Source organism: Pantherophis guttatus, chromosome 7 (genome assembly GCF_059756535.1).
Source record: "Pantherophis guttatus breed Tessera chromosome 7, ASM5975653v1, whole genome shotgun sequence".
NCBI classification, from domain to species: domain Eukaryota; kingdom Metazoa; phylum Chordata; class Lepidosauria; order Squamata; family Colubridae; genus Pantherophis; species Pantherophis guttatus.
The window spans coordinates 47,426,740-47,445,664 of record NC_142069.1 but is presented as its reverse complement, the minus strand read 5'-3'; the positions used below and the strand labels follow the sequence as shown (position 1 = coordinate 47,445,664).

The 18,925-nt window shown below is 37.3% G+C and overlaps 1 protein-coding gene across 7 annotated transcripts in view; it reads left to right on the top strand.

Annotated features, from left to right (window-relative positions):
- The window catches only part of CPSF6 (cleavage and polyadenylation specific factor 6), a 39,260-nt gene that overhangs the window by 8,333 nt on the left and 12,002 nt on the right, over positions 1-18,925 (top strand). For 2 of the 7 annotated variants that reach the window (XM_034402765.3, XM_034402766.3), the window contains exons 2-10: positions 1,013-1,222; positions 3,250-3,353; positions 5,680-5,825; positions 8,431-8,604; positions 9,402-9,906; positions 11,722-11,814; positions 12,706-12,821; positions 14,280-14,433; positions 15,459-15,651. In XM_034402765.3, coding sequence (XP_034258656.1) covers positions 1,013-1,222; positions 3,250-3,353; positions 5,680-5,825; positions 8,431-8,604; positions 9,402-9,906; positions 11,722-11,814; positions 12,706-12,821; positions 14,280-14,433; positions 15,459-15,648 — 1,692 coding nt within the window. In that variant the 3' untranslated portion in view covers positions 15,649-15,651. The remainder of the gene's footprint in view (positions 1-1,012; positions 1,223-3,249; positions 3,354-5,679; positions 5,826-8,430; positions 8,605-9,401; positions 9,907-11,721; positions 11,815-12,705; positions 12,822-14,279; positions 14,434-15,458; positions 15,652-18,925) is intronic. The other 5 variants (XM_034402767.3, XM_087874111.1, XM_034402769.3 and 2 more) reach the window with 3 other exon arrangements.

The window sequence follows — 18,925 nt, the reverse complement described above, 5'->3', positions numbered from 1 at the left end:
CATGACTTATTGGATGTGATTTACTGCTGAACACAGGTTGAGAAGTCTGACAGCTTGACTGCTCACTCTTTGTTTCTGTCACTTTGGGAAAAGGACCATTATCTTAAGCCCAAAGAGTAACATAATGAGTACCTTCATCTGGCAGCTATACTAATTGTTGAGTTACCAGTATTAGTTATTAATCCTTCCCTCCTGTGGCCCCAAGAACGAAGAAATGCTATTGTTCTTATTAATGGTAAGGCGCTTGACAGTTGGCCTGGAGGTATCTCATTGAGGTAAAGTGACTCTGCTTTTTTTTTTTTTTAATCCCTCTGGGTGAGGACCAGAAGTAGATCTGGGGTGGTGGTGTTATAAGAACTCTCTCCTGGGTGATGGGGATATCTTGGGGACAAGGAACTATTGTCTTGAAATGGTCCCATGTTCCAGCACCTTGATCTTAGCCCTGAGGTCCTGTCAATGGGTATTCAGTTGCTTTGGTCTCAGTTGCTGTTATTGAATGCTAGGTTGGACTGTAGTAATGCTCCGTTTTATCCCTGATTTGATCATGGATGAGAGGACCAACTTGGAATGTGTTGCCAAACTTCTCATATACACCTGCCTAGCAATTGCTATAACCAGTGGTAGCACTTTTGATTGTGTCACATTCTGCAGGAATTTATTTGATATCAACCAGTAAGAGTTTCCATAGAATGAAGCATGTACTATTGGACTATTTTGGATAAATTAATCTCTGTGACCTTATTAATATTTATCCCTTTCTACTTAGTCAGGAAGTTATGATTGGAGAATATACTCAATTTGGGGCAACTTGGGTCCCTGACTGATTCTTCTCCCTGTTGCCATTCAGGGTCAATTCAATTTGCTGTGAATATTTTCTGACCAGGGCACTTTTAGCAGTTCATTAGCCAAACAATGATCCATTGGGTCATCCTTTCAGAGATATTTCCTTACCAGATATAGACTTGTCTAAAGGAAAATAACTGATCATTAATATTTATACATTGTCTTTTAGGAGGCTGAATACGGTGGGCATGATCAGATAGATCTGTATGACGACGTCATCTCTCCATCTGCCAATAACGGCGATGCACCAGAGGATCGTGATTATATGGACTCTCTTCCACCATCTGTTGGAGATGACGTGGGCAAAGGATCAGCACCAAATGTTGTCTATACGTATACAGGGAAGAGAATTGCATTATATATTGGGAATCTTACTTGGGTAAGTGCTGGATTAGTTACTGCTGTATTAGTCATTTAGTCTATAATCAATTTAACTCAAAATTATTTAAGTTTGACAGTCTCTCTGTAACATTTGTTGGTAAACAGGTCTGAAAACTTACTTGAAGGTGCAAATATGAAACTTTTTTCCCATGTGGAACATAAACTATTGCTGAACTGTAATTGTGATTGTAATATACTTTTTAGAATTTGTAATCAATAACATACAGTCATGGCCGTAAATGTTGGCACCCCTGAAATTTTTCCAGAAAATGAAGTATTTCTCACAGAAAAGTATTGCAGTAACACATGTTTTGCTATACACATATTTATTCCCTTTGTGTGTATTGGAACAAAACCAAAAAAGGGAGGAAAAAAAGCAAATTGGACATAATGTCACACAAAACTCCAAAAATGGGCTGGACAAAATCATTGGCACCTTTTCAAAATTGTGGATAAATAAGATTGTTTCAAGCATGTGATGCTCCTTTAAACTCACCTGGGGCAAGTAACAGGTGTGGGCAATATAAAACTCACACCTGAAAGCAGATAAAAAGGAGAGAAGTTCACTTAGTCTTTGCATTGTGTGTCTGTGTGTGCCACACTAAGCATGGACAACAAAAAGAGGAGAAGAGAACTATCCGAGGATTTGAGAACCAAAATTGTGGAAAAATATCACCAATCCCAAGGTTACAAGTCCATCTCCAGAGATCTAGATTTGCCTTTGTCCACAGTGCACAACATTATCAAGAAGTTTGCAACCCATGGCACTGTAGCTAATCTCCCTGGGCGTGGACAGAAGAGAAAAATTGATGAAAGGTGCCAACGCAGGATAGTCCGGATGGTGGATAAGCAGCCCCAAACAAGTTCCAAAGCAATTCAAGCTGTCCTGCAGGCTCAGGGAGCATCAGTGTCAGCGCGAACTATCCGTCGACATTTAAATGAAATGAAACGCTATGGCAGGAGACCCAGGAGGACCCCACTGCTGACACAGAGACATAAAAAAGCAAGACTACAGTTTGCCAACATGTACTTGAGTAAGCCAAAATCCTTCTGGGCAAACGTCTTGTGGACAGATGAGACCAAGATAGAGCTTTTTAGTAAAGCACATCATTCTACTGTTTACCGCAAACGGAATTACAAAGAAAAGAACACAGTACCTACAGTGAAATATGGTGGAGGTTCACTGATGTTTTGGGGTTGTTTTGCGGCCTCTGGCACTGGGTGCCTTGAATGTGTGCAAGGCATCATGAAATCTGAGGATTACCAACAGATTTTGGGTCACACTGTAGAGCCCAGTGTCAGAAAGCTGGGTTTGTGTTGGAGATCTTGGGTCTTCCAGCAGGACAATGACCCCAAACCTACATCAAGAAGCACCCAGAAATGGATGGCAACAAAGCGCTGGAGAGTTCTGAAGTGGCCAGCAATGAGTCCATCTCTCCACAGGTGTTCAATCCCATTGAACACCTGTGGAGAGATCTTAAAATTGCTGTTGGGAAGAGGCGCCCTTCCAATAAGAGAGACCTGGAGCAGTTTGCAAAGGAAGAGTGGTCCAAAATTCTGGGTGAGAGGTGTAAGAAGCTTATTGATGGTTATCGGAAGTGACTGATTTCAGTTATTTATTCCAAAGGGTGTACAACCAAATATTAAGTAAAGGGTGCCAATGATTTTGTCCAGTCCATTTTTGGAGTTTTGTGTGACATGTCCAATTTGCTTTTTTTCCTCCCTTTTTTGGTTTTGTTCCAATACACACAAAGGGAATAAACATGTGTATAGCAAAACATGTGTTACTGCAATACTTTTCTGTGAGAAATACTTCATTTTCTGGAAAAATTTCAGGGGTGCCAACATTTATGGCCATGACTGTATTTGTAAAATGAACTTGCAGCTTACTTATTTTTAAAATATGGAATATGTTGTGGCGTAAATTTGTGCATTCTTGTTGAACATTATTGTTGTGAATGGTGTGTTGAGAAAAGTATTGTGCTCTTTTGCTGTTAGAAAATGTCATTTACAACTGTTTTGCAGTGGACCACAGATGAAGATTTAACTGAAGCAGTTCATTCACTTGGTGTAAATGATATTTTGGAGATAAAATTTTTTGAAAACCGTGCTAATGGCCAGTCTAAGGGGTAAGAATGTATTTAAATTCAGCACAGATGCTATTTCTAAAGATGTATTATAGTATATTTTATTTTGAAAGACCAGGCTAATGAATGATAGGGAAAAAATTAGGTGGGAAGAAGACTAGAGATCAGAATGAGAAAATTGTAATGATTTTACAGAATCGGATTTTAGATTTAGATTTAGATTTTATTGAACTTTTATACCGCCCTTCTCCCAAAGGACTCAGGGCGGTGTACAGCCATATTAAAACACATATAAACCATAAAATTTAAGAACAATTTAAAAACAAATATATAGAATTTGGCCCACGAAATTAAAAACTAACAAACACCCAATTTAAAAATTCCTATTAGGCCAGCCCGGCTTGTTGGAATAAAAGAGTCTTCAGGGCACGGCGAAAGGTACGCAGGTCGAACCTCTAGGGGCAGCTCATTCCAGAGAGCTGGTGCCCCCACAGAGAAGGCTCTCCCCCTGGGTGTCGCCAGTCGACATCGTTTGGCCAACAGCACCCTGAGGAGCCCCCCTCTGTGGGAGCGTATTGGCTGGTGGGAGGCTATCGGCGGCAGAAGGCGATCTCGTATATACCCTGTAATATTACAGTAATAGCTGAGACAACCCAGTAAAAGTATTTCTGGAAAACTTGGAAGATAATTTATGGAGTAAAAGAAATAGTCCCACATATAAAAATAAGTCCTGATTATAACCTTCGTTGTGAAGGTTGTTGAGAGTGTGGTGGCGCGGCAGCTTCCCCAGTACCTGGATGAAGCTGTCTATTTAGACCCGCTCCAGTCCGGCTTCCGGCCTGGGCACAGCACGGAAACGGCATTGGTCGCGTTGGTGGATGATCTCTGGGATAGGGGTTGCTCCTCTATCCTGGTCCTGTTAGATCTCTCAGCGGCTTTTGATACCATCAACCATGGTATCATGTTGCACCGGTTGAAGGGGCTGGGGGTGGGGGGCACCGTTCTGCGGTGGTTCTCCTCATACCTCTCTGACCGGTTGCAATCTGTGTTGATGGGGGCAGCGGTCGACCCCAAGGCACCTTGCTTGTGGGGTGCCACAAGGGTCGGTCCTCTCGCCCCTTCTGTTCAACATTTATGTAAAGCCGCTGGGTGAGATTATTCGTGGCTTCGGGGTGGAATTCCATCAGTACGCTGACGACACCCAGCTGTACATCTCCACCCCAGGCCACCCCAACGATGCCCTTGAAGTGATGTCCCAGTGCCTGGAGGCCGTGCGGGCCTGCCTGGGGAGCAACAGGCTCCGACTCAACCCTTCCAAGACTGAGTGGCTGTGGCTTCCGGCGTCCCGATATAGCCAGCTGGTGCCATTGCTGCCTATTGAGGGCGAATCACTGGCCCCCACGGAGAGGGCTCGCAACTTGGGCGTCCTCCTGGATGCACGGCTGTTTTTAGAAGAGCATATGACGGCAGTGGCCAGGGGGGCTTTTTATCAGGTTCGCCTGATACGCCACTTGCGTCCCTTTCTAGATTGGGACTCCCTACGCACGGTCACTCAGGCACTCATCACCTCCCGCCTGGACTACTACAATGCTCTCTACATGGGGCTCCCCCTGGGGTGCACCCGGAGGTTCCAGCTGGTCCAGAATGCGGCCACGCAGGGGATTATGGGCTCTCCTGCGCGAGCTGCACTGGCTCCCGGTGGTCTTCCGGGTGCGCTTCAAGGTGTTGGTGACCACCTTTAAAGCGCTCCATTTAGGGCTGGGGTATCTACGAGACCGCCTTCTGCCACCAATAGCCTCCCACCGGCTAGTACGCTCACACAGAGAGGGCCTCCTCAGGGTGCCGTCCGCCAGACAGTGTCGGCTGGCGACCCCCAGGGGGAGAGCCTTCTCTGTGGCGGCGCCCGCCCTCTGGAACAACCTCCCCCCAGAGATACGTACAATACCAGACCTCCGGACTTTTCGTCGGGCCCTGAAAACTTATTTTTTTCACCTAGCCGGGCTGGCTTGATCCCACAGTTTTTGGTTAAATTTAACTGATTTTAATTGGGTTTGTTTTAAATTGAGGCCAAAAATATTTAATTATTTTAAACTGTTTTTAAATTTTGTATGTTCTGTTTTTATTCTGGCTGTTCACTGCTCTGAGTCCTGCTGGAGAAGGGCGGTATACAAATTGAAAAAAACAAACAAACAAATAAATAAATAAATAATTATTTTGAGTTACAGTGGTATATTTTAAGTGGTTGAATATAATACGTCTATGATTGCACATTGTGCTAAATCATAATGTAGCTTGGTTTATCATGTTATTCATCTTTTAGGAATCTGTTAAAAATTCTCATCATAAAATTATATTGTCCGTCCTCCAGATTTGCTCTTGTGGGTGTGGGATCTGAAGCATCTTCCAAAAAGCTGATGGACCTGTTGCCCAAAAGAGAGTTACATGGTCAAAATCCTGTTGTAACTCCTTGTAATAAGCAATTTCTGAGTCAATTTGAACTGCAATCAAGGAAAAGTAAGAATTGTTCTCTAGTACTTCATATGAACTGGAAAAACATTTTTAGGGGAGGGGTTAGAAATTATCAATTATAATATTATATATTTGAATGATTAATAATTTTAACATAATCTGCTATCTTTCAATCTCATTTACTGAAGGTCTGTATTGTTCAAACTACTATTGAAGACTGCTGGAAATAGTATGTTTTGGAAGTAAAAGAAAAACATGTTTCTTTGGTTTGAGTAACAAACGCTTCATAGGGATTTTTAACATCTATATGGCTCAAAATTATTTTAAAAAATGTTTTGGATAGAGTACAAGCACAGCATGTCTTCTTTAAGGGCTATGTATTTCCTGATCGTCACTGTTTTAATGAATTACCATATTTTTCGGTCTATAAGATGCATTCCTCCTCCCCCCCCCCAAAAAAAGCGGGTGGAAATGTCTGTGAGTCTTATAGAGCGAATGTTGCCAAAGCCCCACTGGTCCCCACCCTTCGGTTTCTGCCTCCCAATTTGCCTCCTTTCAGCAAACAGCAAACAGCCTGGTCAGCTTCTGCACAGCCTGATTTAGCACAAGCAGCTGATTGGTGGTTGGATCGGCCTCCCAGAATACTGCCAATCAGCTGTTCCAGCTGTGGGGATCACCACCGCCTCAATGCAACCCCATTTTCTGCCTCTGTGCATCCTGTTTTCAGCCAGTTCCAGGCCGTGGGCCCGTTCCAAACAGCTGCAATAGGTGGCGGCAATCTCTGCCGCCTGTAACGGGCCAAAAACGGGACATGCAGAGGCCGAAAACAGGACACACGAAGATGGCGATAGGCGGTGATGGGCGGCAGTGATTCCTGCAGCACGAAACAGTTGATTGGCGATATTCCAGGAGGCTGATCCAACCGACAATCAGCTGCTTGTGCTAAATCAGGCTGTGCTGAAGCTGACCAGGCTATTTGCTCTTTGCTGTAAGGAGGCAAATTGCTAGGAGACAGAGGCAGATTTTTTTTCTTCTTGTTTTCCTTCCCAAAAGCTAGGTGCGTCTTATGATCTGGAGCATCTTATAGTGCGAAAAATACGGTAGTTAAAGCACTGTGTTTTTAATATGACACTTAAAGCAGGACATCTTTTTTCAGACTTATGCGGAAGTCTGAAAAACAGACACTGCTTTAATGAAGAGTAAAGAGGTGCTGCATTTGTGTAAGGCTTAAAGCATTTATTGGGAACCATTTTTAAAAATGTGCAGAGTTTTACTATTTCATGTCTTCTATATAAAAAAATGGTAACAGTTAACTTGAATGCTTGTGCAAGTCCCATTAATAATGGAAGAAGGTGGTGGTTCATGTATTCATGATTTTTACAACTGAGTTTAAACTGTTTCTGTGTTGCTAATTTACTTTTATATTGTAATAGAAAATCTCAAGAATGTTTACTGTGTAATTCTTTAAATTAAATAATTGTTTACTTCTATGGATAAGTTATTTTGCTCCCTGAAGGTATGTTTTACTGCCTGTCTTGTAGAACATCACTACACTTCCACAAAAATAAACCAAAGTGGTTTACCTTCTGAAAAATTTAAGTTTCTAGCGTGCCTATTGGTATGCGGAATATTTCGGGCACCTGAAGTTTATTAAGCAATTTAGATATTCTGCTATTTAATCAAAGTGGTGAGCAATATAAGTATCATGAACAAAGAGGGTTAATCAGATTTTCATCAGATGTGGTTTGTGATCTTTATTTACAAAAATGCTTTTAGATCTTGCTAAAGAAATAATAAAGACCATTTATCAAAATTAAGCAACTATTTATTAATTTGTTCAGGGATTTGGGAATTGCTTTTTCAAAGCTCACAGAAGCACTATAGATTATCTCATGGGTCATTTTGAAAAAAAAAATCAAGTCCTGAAAACACATTGGATACACTTAACTCTAAATATATGTGTAGTACTGGGAGTCCTTGCCTTACAACAGTTCATTTAGTGACTACTCGAAGTTACAACAGCATTGAAAAAAGTGACTTATGACTGTTTTTCACACTTTATGACCATTGCAGCTTCCCCATTGTCACACGATCAAAATTCAGATGCCTGGCAATTGACTCATATTTATGACTGGAGTCATGTGATCACCTTTTGCAACTTTCTGACAAGCAAAGTCAATAGGAAATCCAGATTCACTTAACAACCATGTTATTAACTTAACAGTTGCAGTGGATTCACTTAACAACACTGGCAAGAAAAGGTCGTAAAATGGGGCAAAGTTAACAAATTTTTCATTTAGCAACAGAAATTTTAAGCTCAATTGTAGTTATAAATTGAGGACTACATGCAACTTGATTCTAGCCTTAAAAATATTTTAAGATCTTAAATTCTAGTAAATAGAAAAAAACCTAGAGAATGGCAAATTCTTTTTTTCTTGGTAAAAAATTCTTTGTGCAATTTTCTTTCCAAATAGAAACATACATTGTTAACTTTGTCAACAAAAACATACAAAACAAAACTCTTATTAAAAAACATGTTGACTGTAAAACAGAATTGCCAAGGAAAACTATAATTGACATAGAATAAACCAGCTTAAAAGTCTTGTTAATTCCATAGTACACTTCAAAGACTTTATTTCATTAACTGCAGCTACACAATCAGGCCAGATGTCTGGTGAAGGAAAAGCTGGTCCCCCAGGAGGCGGTTCACGAGCAACTTTTCCTCCAAGTAACAGAGGGAGGGGCCGTTTTCCAGGTGCCCTTCCTGGAGGGGACAGATTTCCGGGACCAGCTGGACCCGGAGGGCCCCCTCCACCTTTTCCAGGTAAAGTATTTCCTACTGTTTTGCAGTTTTGTTGTCCTGCAGAAGTAGAAGCCTTGAGGCTTCTTATTTTGTTCCTGAAATTTAGGAGTAGTTCAGAATGAAATATTGATGTATTATATATTGAACTAAGACTTAAACATAGTATAATACAGTTGTGCAATAAATAGGAACAGAAATGTAAAATATTTTAATTTTTGTTGCTGTACTGCAAACTAATGATTTCTTTTCTATTAAAATACAGACATTCCTCTTTTTTCCTTTGAAAAGGTAGTCAGTTTAGAATAGAATGAAACTCCTTTTAAAGCTGCCTAAGTTGTTAAAAGCTTTCCTAAATTGTCTTGTTAAATAAAAGGAATAACAACAACATAATTTATTAAATGTATATTTCACCTGATTCCCAGTGAGACTCAGCAGTATGGTATGGTAGCTTTATTATAAGGTTTCTTCCATATTTGGTCATTTTCATTTTTATTTACTTTGATGGTATGCTTCCTCTATGTTCTACTGTTGATACTTCCCTTCTGAGGGTCTACTCAAATTGAGAGTCTTTTAAATAAAAGAGACAGAGAAAGAAAACTACTTTGAATAATTCTTTTGTAGGAAACAGATAGCAAATTAAATGACATTAATATTTTTATTTCTTTATTCTTCCTTTGCCTAGAAAGGGGAGAATTGAAATCTGACATCTATTTGGATTTTATCTATTAGACAGCATACTTATTGCAAATGTTTTATGTATTTGGAGAAAATATGGACAATAGAATATTAATAATAGACATTTTTCCCTCCCTCTTTAGCTGGACAGACTCCTCCACGTCCACCTCTAGGTCCTCCGGGCCCACCAGGCCCACCAGGTCCTCCTCCACCTGGCCAGGTTCTGCCTCCTCCACTAACTGGTCCTCCTAATCGTGGTGACCGTCCCCCTCCTCCAGTTCTGTTTCCAGGACAACCGTTTGGCCAACCTCCATTGGGTCCACTTCCACCTGGTCCTCCACCTCCAGTACCAGGCTATGGTCCTCCACCAGGTCCTCCACCCCCACAGCAAGGCCCTCCTCCACCTCCAGGTCCTTTCCCCCCTCGTCCACCTGGTCCTTTAGGACCACCCCTTACACTGGCTCCTCCTCCTCACTTACCTGGGCCACCACCAGGTGCTCCCCCTCCTGCCCCACACGTGAATCCAGCTTTCTTCCCCCCACCAGCCAATAGTGGCATACCTACATCAGACAGTCGTGGTCCACCACCTTCAGACCCATATGGCCGACCTCCACCATATGACAGAGGTGATTATGGGCCACCAGGCAGGTGAGTATGCCTTTTGCATTTATATTTATTGACTTAAAGGAATTCTAGAGACTGTTCAGATAGTATTCTCTCATTTTGGACAAGGGATATTCAACATCTGGTGTCATCATTAAAACAGTATTTTCCTAATTTTAACCCCCCTCTGAATATTTTATGACTTTGGGATCTCCAATGTTCTTCTGCTGATAAGAGTTCTAGAATTCTTTGCAGTGGGGGATATCTGGCATTTTGCATTAGAAAGTGATACAAAAAGAAAATACATTTCACTGGAGAAAGCCTGCTAAAACAAATTTGAGGCTCTTAATTGCAAAAAAGTGTATATAGAGCTCACCTATACTTTAGCTGAATAGTCACTGTTCCTCTTTGCTACTATTTGCTTCTCAGGGGTGTTGTGACACCTGCCTACCAAACAGTTGATTAAAAATGCTGCTTAGGTCTTTTGTCTTCCATTCATTTACATATTTATTTATTTGTTTTTGTCCTTTATATATTATATGTAAGCGTTTTAAAGAATGTATTATGAATATTATTTTAATGAGATATATTACATCTCTCTTGCCTTCTGTAGCTTTGCTTTTAACTTTAAATATCCTTCCTTTAATAAGTCCTTTACTCACAAAAACAGCTAACCATTATGCAGGGAGATGCTTGTTACTTATATAACAGACATGGCGTTTGCTTTCTTCTGCCTCTTATACATAGATACCATCTGCTCTGGAATGTTAAAATTCATTATTCTGATGGACACAGTTCTCTCAGTGTCATGATAGCCTATAATAAGTTCAGGTATCTACTGTCTTAAGATTTAAGTGACAGGGTTCGACTGGTTTGAAGAGATAAAATTGTTTTGGACCCTGTGTGGATACAGATTGCTCTGCAGTAGCCGAGTGCAAACATGCAGTCCTGAGAAAAGAAGTATCTGTGTTTATGGAGTTATTGCAAGTACTATAAGAGTGCGCTTCTGTATACAAAAGCACTTTTTCCTTTCAGATTCAAAATACTACAAAGCTCTACTAAAGTCAGAATTAGAAGAGTCCTCTAATAAAACCTATGTGGATTGTCTTTGGCATGTTTTTCTTTTCAGTCTGCTGTACCTGTATATAGGGATCTTCATTTGCAATATCTATTGTCTAGAATAACCAGGCATTGTGATAGAGTCAGAGAATCTTTTCAGATGGCAGAATATATGAGGAAATGCCCATTACAAAATAAAGGATGACAACAGGCATATTGCACTGTATTTGAACAGTATCTTTTCAATATTCAGCTTATGAATATGTATAGCGAATTGACATGACTGCTTCACCACTCCATATTTCAGTTTTTAAAATCCACTTATTCATTTTAAAACATGCTGTAGGCTTATGGTGGTTCTTTATATTTATTTTTTTGATGGTATTTATATTATGTTAATGTTATAACACCTCTCAAAATTTTATAGATTGTAATACATAAAATTTTTTGCATGTTGTGAGTATATCAGTAAAGCTTTGTGGGCATGAAGATTTGTTTAAGTAGCATAGTTTTTTTCTGAAACATTGAGTCCAGTAGTATTAATTTATTTGTTGAAATTTAAAATATAAAATGTAAGAAAGCTTATTTTTATGAAGTTAAAGCATTATGCATAATTGCTTGAAAGAATATGCAAAGAACTCAATAAATTTCTATTTTTATATAGAGAATAATTTAATAAGCAAAGGAGGGCTGAGGGTGGTGAAAGGAGAAGTAGAACCTCTGCACATAATGACCAATATTTTCATGATGATCTCAACTACAATCCATAACTATATTTAAATTGTCAATTATATATCATAGGCGTTTCACTGGAAATAACATGTCCATAAGAGAACAATTACATATGCCATTGTATTGGAGACAAACGAAAAATAATACTCAAAACGCAGGGAGGTATGAATTTTTAGACATTTCCTCTTATGCTAAATCAGCTATAGGATCTTGATCCACTTCTTGCTCTTAAGAGGATAGAATTGCTTATTCTGCATTTTCTTTCTACCAGAAGAACTAACATTTGCAAGAAACATTTCTCAAAAGCAACTTAAGTCATATAATTTAAAATGCTGGAAAGAATATGAAGAACATATAGTCTAACATCACACAAGGCATGATCTCCTTTCTAAGTGTCTCAGTGAAATTACATGATTTTGATTTGTATTTGTTACAAGCTGAGGGGAGGAAAAAACAGGTTAATTAATTATATCTTGGGTGTAGCAGAGTGCCTGTAGAAGGGAAAAGGGGCGCTCTATTCATATTGTCAGTCTTCAGATCTTGTTGAAGATACAGATTGACAGAAGTCACAAAGTTCAAAAGGGCACTAGCAGAATAAGTTAACATTTTCTATCTCCAATTTTAGGTAATTGAGTAATTTTTAGGTAATTAAGTAATTAGCCAAATGTGTAGTCACCATATTACCTTGCTTATGTGTACTATATCATTACAGAACATAGAATATTTTTAATTCTTGGCACAATTTACTTGTTTCTTATTAAAAAAAATAAGCATATGTATTGAGGCCATACTGGTTGATTGGAGCAACTTTGGTTTTGTACCTGAATTATCATACATTATTGACAGAAGTTTTGTAAGCATCTGAAGTTTTCTGAAGATGGAAAGCACTGCATAAATATATCAGTTATTGCTTTTGTGATAGTATACTTTTTTTCTCTCTAGCTTGCAGGTTTTGTATTGCAAAGAAAAATCTTTCCTTTATGTGTTTTGCTTATAATTCCATACTAAAATTCTGCTAGAAGTAAATAAAAATGAACTTGTGTCTGTTTGCAGAGAAATAGATGCTGCAAGGACACCATTAAGTGAAGCAGAATTTGAAGAAATTATGAATAGAAATAGGGCTATCTCTAGCAGTGCCATTTCAAGAGCTGTATCGGATGCAAGTGCTGGTCAGTATATTTAATTTATGACTATTTTGTTCTATAATCTGTAAGCAGATTACATGTAAGCAAGAGATGAACTGGAAACAATAAATATGGGAAGTAAAGCTTTCTGATCAATGTATTATAAGGATATTTATTGCTTACTACTATACTTATCCAAAGGACTGGTTCCTCCTATGTGAATTGGGACATTTCTTCTGGAGAGGTAATTTTTGTGGCTTGATTTTCTTATATATAACTTCCAAGGGCAAGGAAGTGGGACTTCGTTTCTGAAGCACAAAAAAAGTATAAGTCTACACCATACACTTGACCTTTGGCCCCTCTATTTGTGTTTCAGCTCTGACTAATGCTATCTTTTCAGAAAGCATTTAACATACAATATTTTTATTCATTATTTTTGCCTGATTTTAAAGCTTTACTAATCAATGACATCATAAATTCTTTTAACTTTTAGGTACAAAATACTTTTTGGATTTTTAAACATTTTGCTTTTATTTAATAAAACATAACAAAAGAAAGCAATAATTAAAAAAATATATAAGAGCAACAAAATTGTATACTTATATGAATACACATGTGGAAAATTTTTACACAGATTGCAAGAAAGGATAGGTATACCATATTTTTATTGTTCATATATAGTCTATATCTGTAAACTAAACTATAATTCAGAAATTGCAGGTATCATCAGCTCCTCTATCTACTGAATTATTTGGAAGAGCACTGTGGTATAGATGTCTAATAATGTTGCTTACAACATTATTGAATTAATGTTTGTAAGAATGATGAATCTGTGTATTGTATGTCGGAAGAGGGTATAGGACAACTTGCTATGGCCAAATCACACGGCAAACTTGCTGCAGTCAACTAGCTGCTAGACAACTTGCAGCGGGACAAGAGTTATACTAATATTGAAGAAATGGAATAGAATCATTAAAGAAAGGATGCAAAAGGAGGGACAAAATGAAATGTGAATGACAAAATTAAAATATTTTTTTAATTAAATTGAATTGTTGAATTGGCCTGTGGCGAGTTAGCCGTGGTGACTTGTCCTACAACGAATTGTCTGCAGCAAGTTGGCCAAGGTGAGATGTTCCATTCTGGAAGGGGGATGGGGAGTGGACTCATAGAGCGCCTATGATAGCATGCTTTACTAAAAAAACATTTTTGTACAGAGACTATTTGTGTCGGGAGGAATTCAAGAGTGGAATCTTTTCCTCTAGTATATCATTATATTTTTTTAAGTGGTGGAGTTAAATCTTATGACTCAGTCCTATTTATTCATTTTAAGTTCTAGTTTATAATCTAAAGTGGCATAAGGCAAGAACTGATTTATCATCTTACCGTATATTTGTATGATTTTAATTTTTAATACATTTTTGAGGAAGAATAGAAAATATTTGAACTATAGAGGTTTCTATATTAAGCAAACATATCTCTGTTCACCAAATTCTTATTTTCCAGCGGAATATGGAAGTGCTATAGAAACCTTGGTGACTGCAATTTCATTAATTAAACAGTCCAAAGTATCTGCAGATGATCGCTGCAAAGTACTTATTAGCTCTCTGCAAGATTGTCTTCATGGGATTGAATCAAAGTCTTACGGTTCTGGGTCAAGGTAAACCTTTTGTTTAAAAATCTTGACTGATATTTAATAGAACAAGAAGAGTTATGTAATAAATTATGATTCTTGGATCCCTTTTTATCTGTCCACATTCAATGTTTTGGTTAGGAAAATGCATGTAAAATTTAAACATTCATTTTTAGTCACCCAAATTTCTATTCAGTGGTGTAGCAATCCTATTTAAACCACTTTTTACACACATAGAAATATATAAATAATTAAAATTATTCTACAAACAAATGAAACTAAAATGATGAAAATGTTAGACTAGGAAGCAGGAAAACATTTTTGAAACAGCAACTAGCTCTGAAGTGAATCCATTAAAAAGAAATACACTATTTTCAACATCAATGCCAAGATTGTACATGAGATAGGAAAAATACTGTTTCCAAATTCAGAACAAACATTGTGTTCTTGAGGTCTACTAAACTTTTACTTCAGCCATACTTCAGGAGAATCAAAAAAAAATGAATACTTTGCAGATTTGGGTGAGATAAAATATGGTTGAGCAAATAAGACAAGGTTGTACATTGCCCCTTCTCTCCTTCCCAGCAACCGGTATTCATGTACCACTGGCCCATCTCCTATCATCCTATCATTTTCCCAACCCTCCTGTCTTTCAGCTGTTGCCAATGATCCACTGGCCTGCAAAAATCCTGTTTTATTCATATGCATGGAGCAAAATAACCCTGCTTCATTTGTGGATGGACCAAAACATTCAAAGAAGCATGTTTTGGTTCAGGCATGGATAGTCCAAAACTAGCTCTTTAATGCATCAAGCTTTTGTGTACAGAACATTTTGCATATTTATAATTAGTACAACAAAAATCTATTTCGCCTTTTCATCTCCTAAGTAACAGTCATTCCTTGCATTACTTAGTAAAATGGGACTACCAAAACATTCATCGTAAGTTGTTGTGCTTGGACTACATTCTTCCTATTCAAGACTTTAAGAAACTTTAGATTATTACAAGATATGTAAATTGATTTTAGAGAATTAAGGAAGTAATTTTTTTTAGAAGACGTGAACGGTCAAGGGAGAGAGACCATAGTAGATCAAGGGAGAAAAGCCGGCGCCATAAATCTCGTAGCAGAGATCGCCATGATGATTATTACCGGGAAAGAAGCCGTGAACGTGAGAGGCATCGTGACCGTGATAGAGACCGTGATAGAGAGCGTGATAGAGAACGAGAATATCGTCATCGTTAAGAGGTGGGCAGATTTGTTCCTGGATTATGAATTTATTAATCTTGAAATAATGTAATAAATATATATTCTTGAATTGTGTAGCAGTATGCTGTACTGAACACATTTTTCATTGGGAGATAAGGTCAGGTAAGTATGACAGTGATATTTCCAACTATTCCTTCCCTTTCCCTCCTTTGCTAATTGCATGCATTTCTTTTGGATGTGATATGTGGTTTTTGTTGTCTTATCAGTTAATTGCCAAATAGCTAATTCAGATTTTTAGGATCCATTTGGTCCTATTGTTATATGTCCTATCCATAGATATTTGCAGAAAAGGAGAGCACCATGGGTTTTTCTTTAGGATTTAAGGAGCCAGTATTAGAATAGTCTTTACTTCTTAGCCACAGATTTGTAAAATAATATTTATAAACTTTTTGTGTAGTAATAGGAAGCCAAAGCTGAAACTAAGAGGTTCACAAAGCAACAGCTATTACAGTCAGTGGCTGCTATGCTTGAAGACTGACCTAGCGCTGCATAACTGCCTGAACACATTTGTTTGCACTTGAAGCCTTTTGAAATCACTGGGTTCATTCATAGATTTGAGCATTAGACTTTAAGTATTAAAAAAAACCATAGCTAGTGGAAGTAAAATTGTAGAAAATTTTTAGAACTTCTATTTCTGTATCTTTCAAGTTCTGTTTGACTACCCTATTTAAATGTGGATTAAACTAAAAATAAATATTGATTAATGCAGTATTTTCTACACATTAGAAATTCTGAAAAACAGTTAGATATTTGTAATATTGATTATTTATAGAACTTTGAATAGAATTCCTATTTTTAATACACCTTTATAGCATGTAGAGTAATGAGATTCTATCTGAATGTATCAATACAGTTTCATGTATGTAATCAAAGGGGTGCTTTTTTTTTTTTTTACAACTTGTTTTCTGGTTCTTTTTCCACTCTTGATAAACCTTGTATGCTTTTTTCCAAACCGAGAAAATACACAGTTGTCTTTAATATTATTCATAGATTTGGGTTTTTTTTTAAAGTAGCATACGATATAGTCAGCAATGTGACATGTAGAGTAGCTTAATATTTGGTTTCCAAAGGTTGATGCTGTCTTATGTTTTAGTTGCAGTAAATTAGATGATAATGAGCTACTTTTTTGAGTATCACTTTCTTTTAATAGCAATAACAGTTACGTTTATATACTGCTCCATAGTGCTTTTACAGCACTGTCTGGGTGGTTTACAATATCAGCATATAGCCTCCAACAATCTGGGTCCTCATTTTACTGACCTTGGAAGGATGGACGGCTGAGTCAACCTTGAGCCCCATCAGGATCGAACTCCAGACTGTAGACAGAGTTTGCCTGCAATACTGCATTCCAGTCACTGTACCACCAGGACTCTAATCATTTAAAAGTCACTATCATTCCTTTAAGATTCTAGTTGCATCAGTTTATTGCCCTTTTTTTAAAAGCCTGAACATTTATTTGAACATGCCACCAATAGTCAAAAATTACTTGAAGTTTCTCATTAGAGAATCATTATATTCCTTTTTTTAATCTTATAGCAATTGACATTTCTTCGCTTCCAGATTTTTTCAGTTAACTAATAAAGGCTGTTTACTTCTGTAGGCATAGCTATTTAGTATCAGTTACATACTGATTAAGTAGAGAATAATTAACATGAACATGTGTTGTTTCACATAACAGGTATAATTTTGAGTATCAAAAGGTTTTGCACTTGTCAGATGGAATTCATGATTTTTTTCAAGAATAATAACAAGCATACTCAATACAAACTGAAAAATATATTAGATTTTCTTATTATCGATCGTCTTAATCTTTTCTGAATAGATGGTGCTTAATATTTATTGTTGACCTACATGCTCTTCTTACTTAATTTTATCTGCAGGATCTGTTTCTTGTATGAGGTGTTTACAAATGTTTATTATTTGCAAATAAGAATTACATTTACAGTACTTTTAAAGCAGTCTAGGTTCCCTTACACCTGACATTCATCAAGCCTCTTTCCTCACTTGATAACCCTGCATATTTTTAATGGAAACCTTTGTGCACAAGACAGACTTTAATCCACAATACTTATATTTGTAGTACTTCTTTCAAGTATAAAAGTTCTTGGAATTTAATGTACAGCAGTACAGTATAGCTTTATTTATTAATGCTTAGAGGTTTACTAAATGATGCACGGGCCAGTATGGGGGTAGGTATTTTTTATGTGCTGAGGGAAGATTTGAGGGCCATTAGTTAGGTATTTTATGATCTTAGTGCAGTGACTGCTTCCAGTAATTGTACAAACAGCTGAGTTTTTCATAGAGAATCATCATTATAGTTTTGCTATTCATTTTATAAATAAAGAGCTATTGCCCTTTATGCATGTTTAACTGTTAAAATGTGTATCTGTCAGTGATGGGAAGAAAAGAAAACACTCTTCTCATCTTAGAGAAGCTTATCCCCAAATTCCAGAGGGAATGATATATTACAATGATCTGTCAAGAGATGTATTGTGGGAGTTGTATTCTGTCAGCATCTGGAGGGCCACGTGATTTCTGTTTGGGTCAAAGTAAAAGGAAGATCTCTTAATAAATGTAAATACATTTTTGAGGCAGAAGGTTTCAGGAACTTAGTAATACAATTAGAAGTCACAGTTAATATCCAGCTAATATCCTGCTAATCTGTCCATGTGAACATCCTACTAATTTAAACAGTGCTGAAAGGGTAATATGAGATAATATGTTTATTTAAAAATATAATTATGTTGATATATCAGTTAAAGAACCCTAGCTGTTTTGTATGAAAGACTTGATGTTAAAAGCCTAGAAAGTTATGTCTGTTCTTTTACATATGCCCAATATGGTTTTCAACTTCTTTTTCTTACTCCGCTATCTTCATTCCATTTAAAACACTTATTGGTGATAAGTGGAATGAGGTAAAACTCCCACTGGCTCCTGGCTAGTGACAAATAATAGGAAACTAAAAAAGATTTTACATGTAAATATAATAATTTAGCCTTTGTTGTTACAGTTTATTAAAACATTTTGAATAGACTATAGAGTGGTCCTTGCACATGTAATTCAAACTGGAGAAATTTTGTTTTAAATTATAATTTGCTTTTATGTCCTTGAAATTTCATTGTGTACATGTGTTCCAGTTTATACAATCTTTCAGTTACCTAATTTCAGTATAATAAGTTCAAATTCTATGAATTTAAATATTAAACAATATAAAACAATATGATTTGCCCTTATGCTTGCAATAATCTTCTAA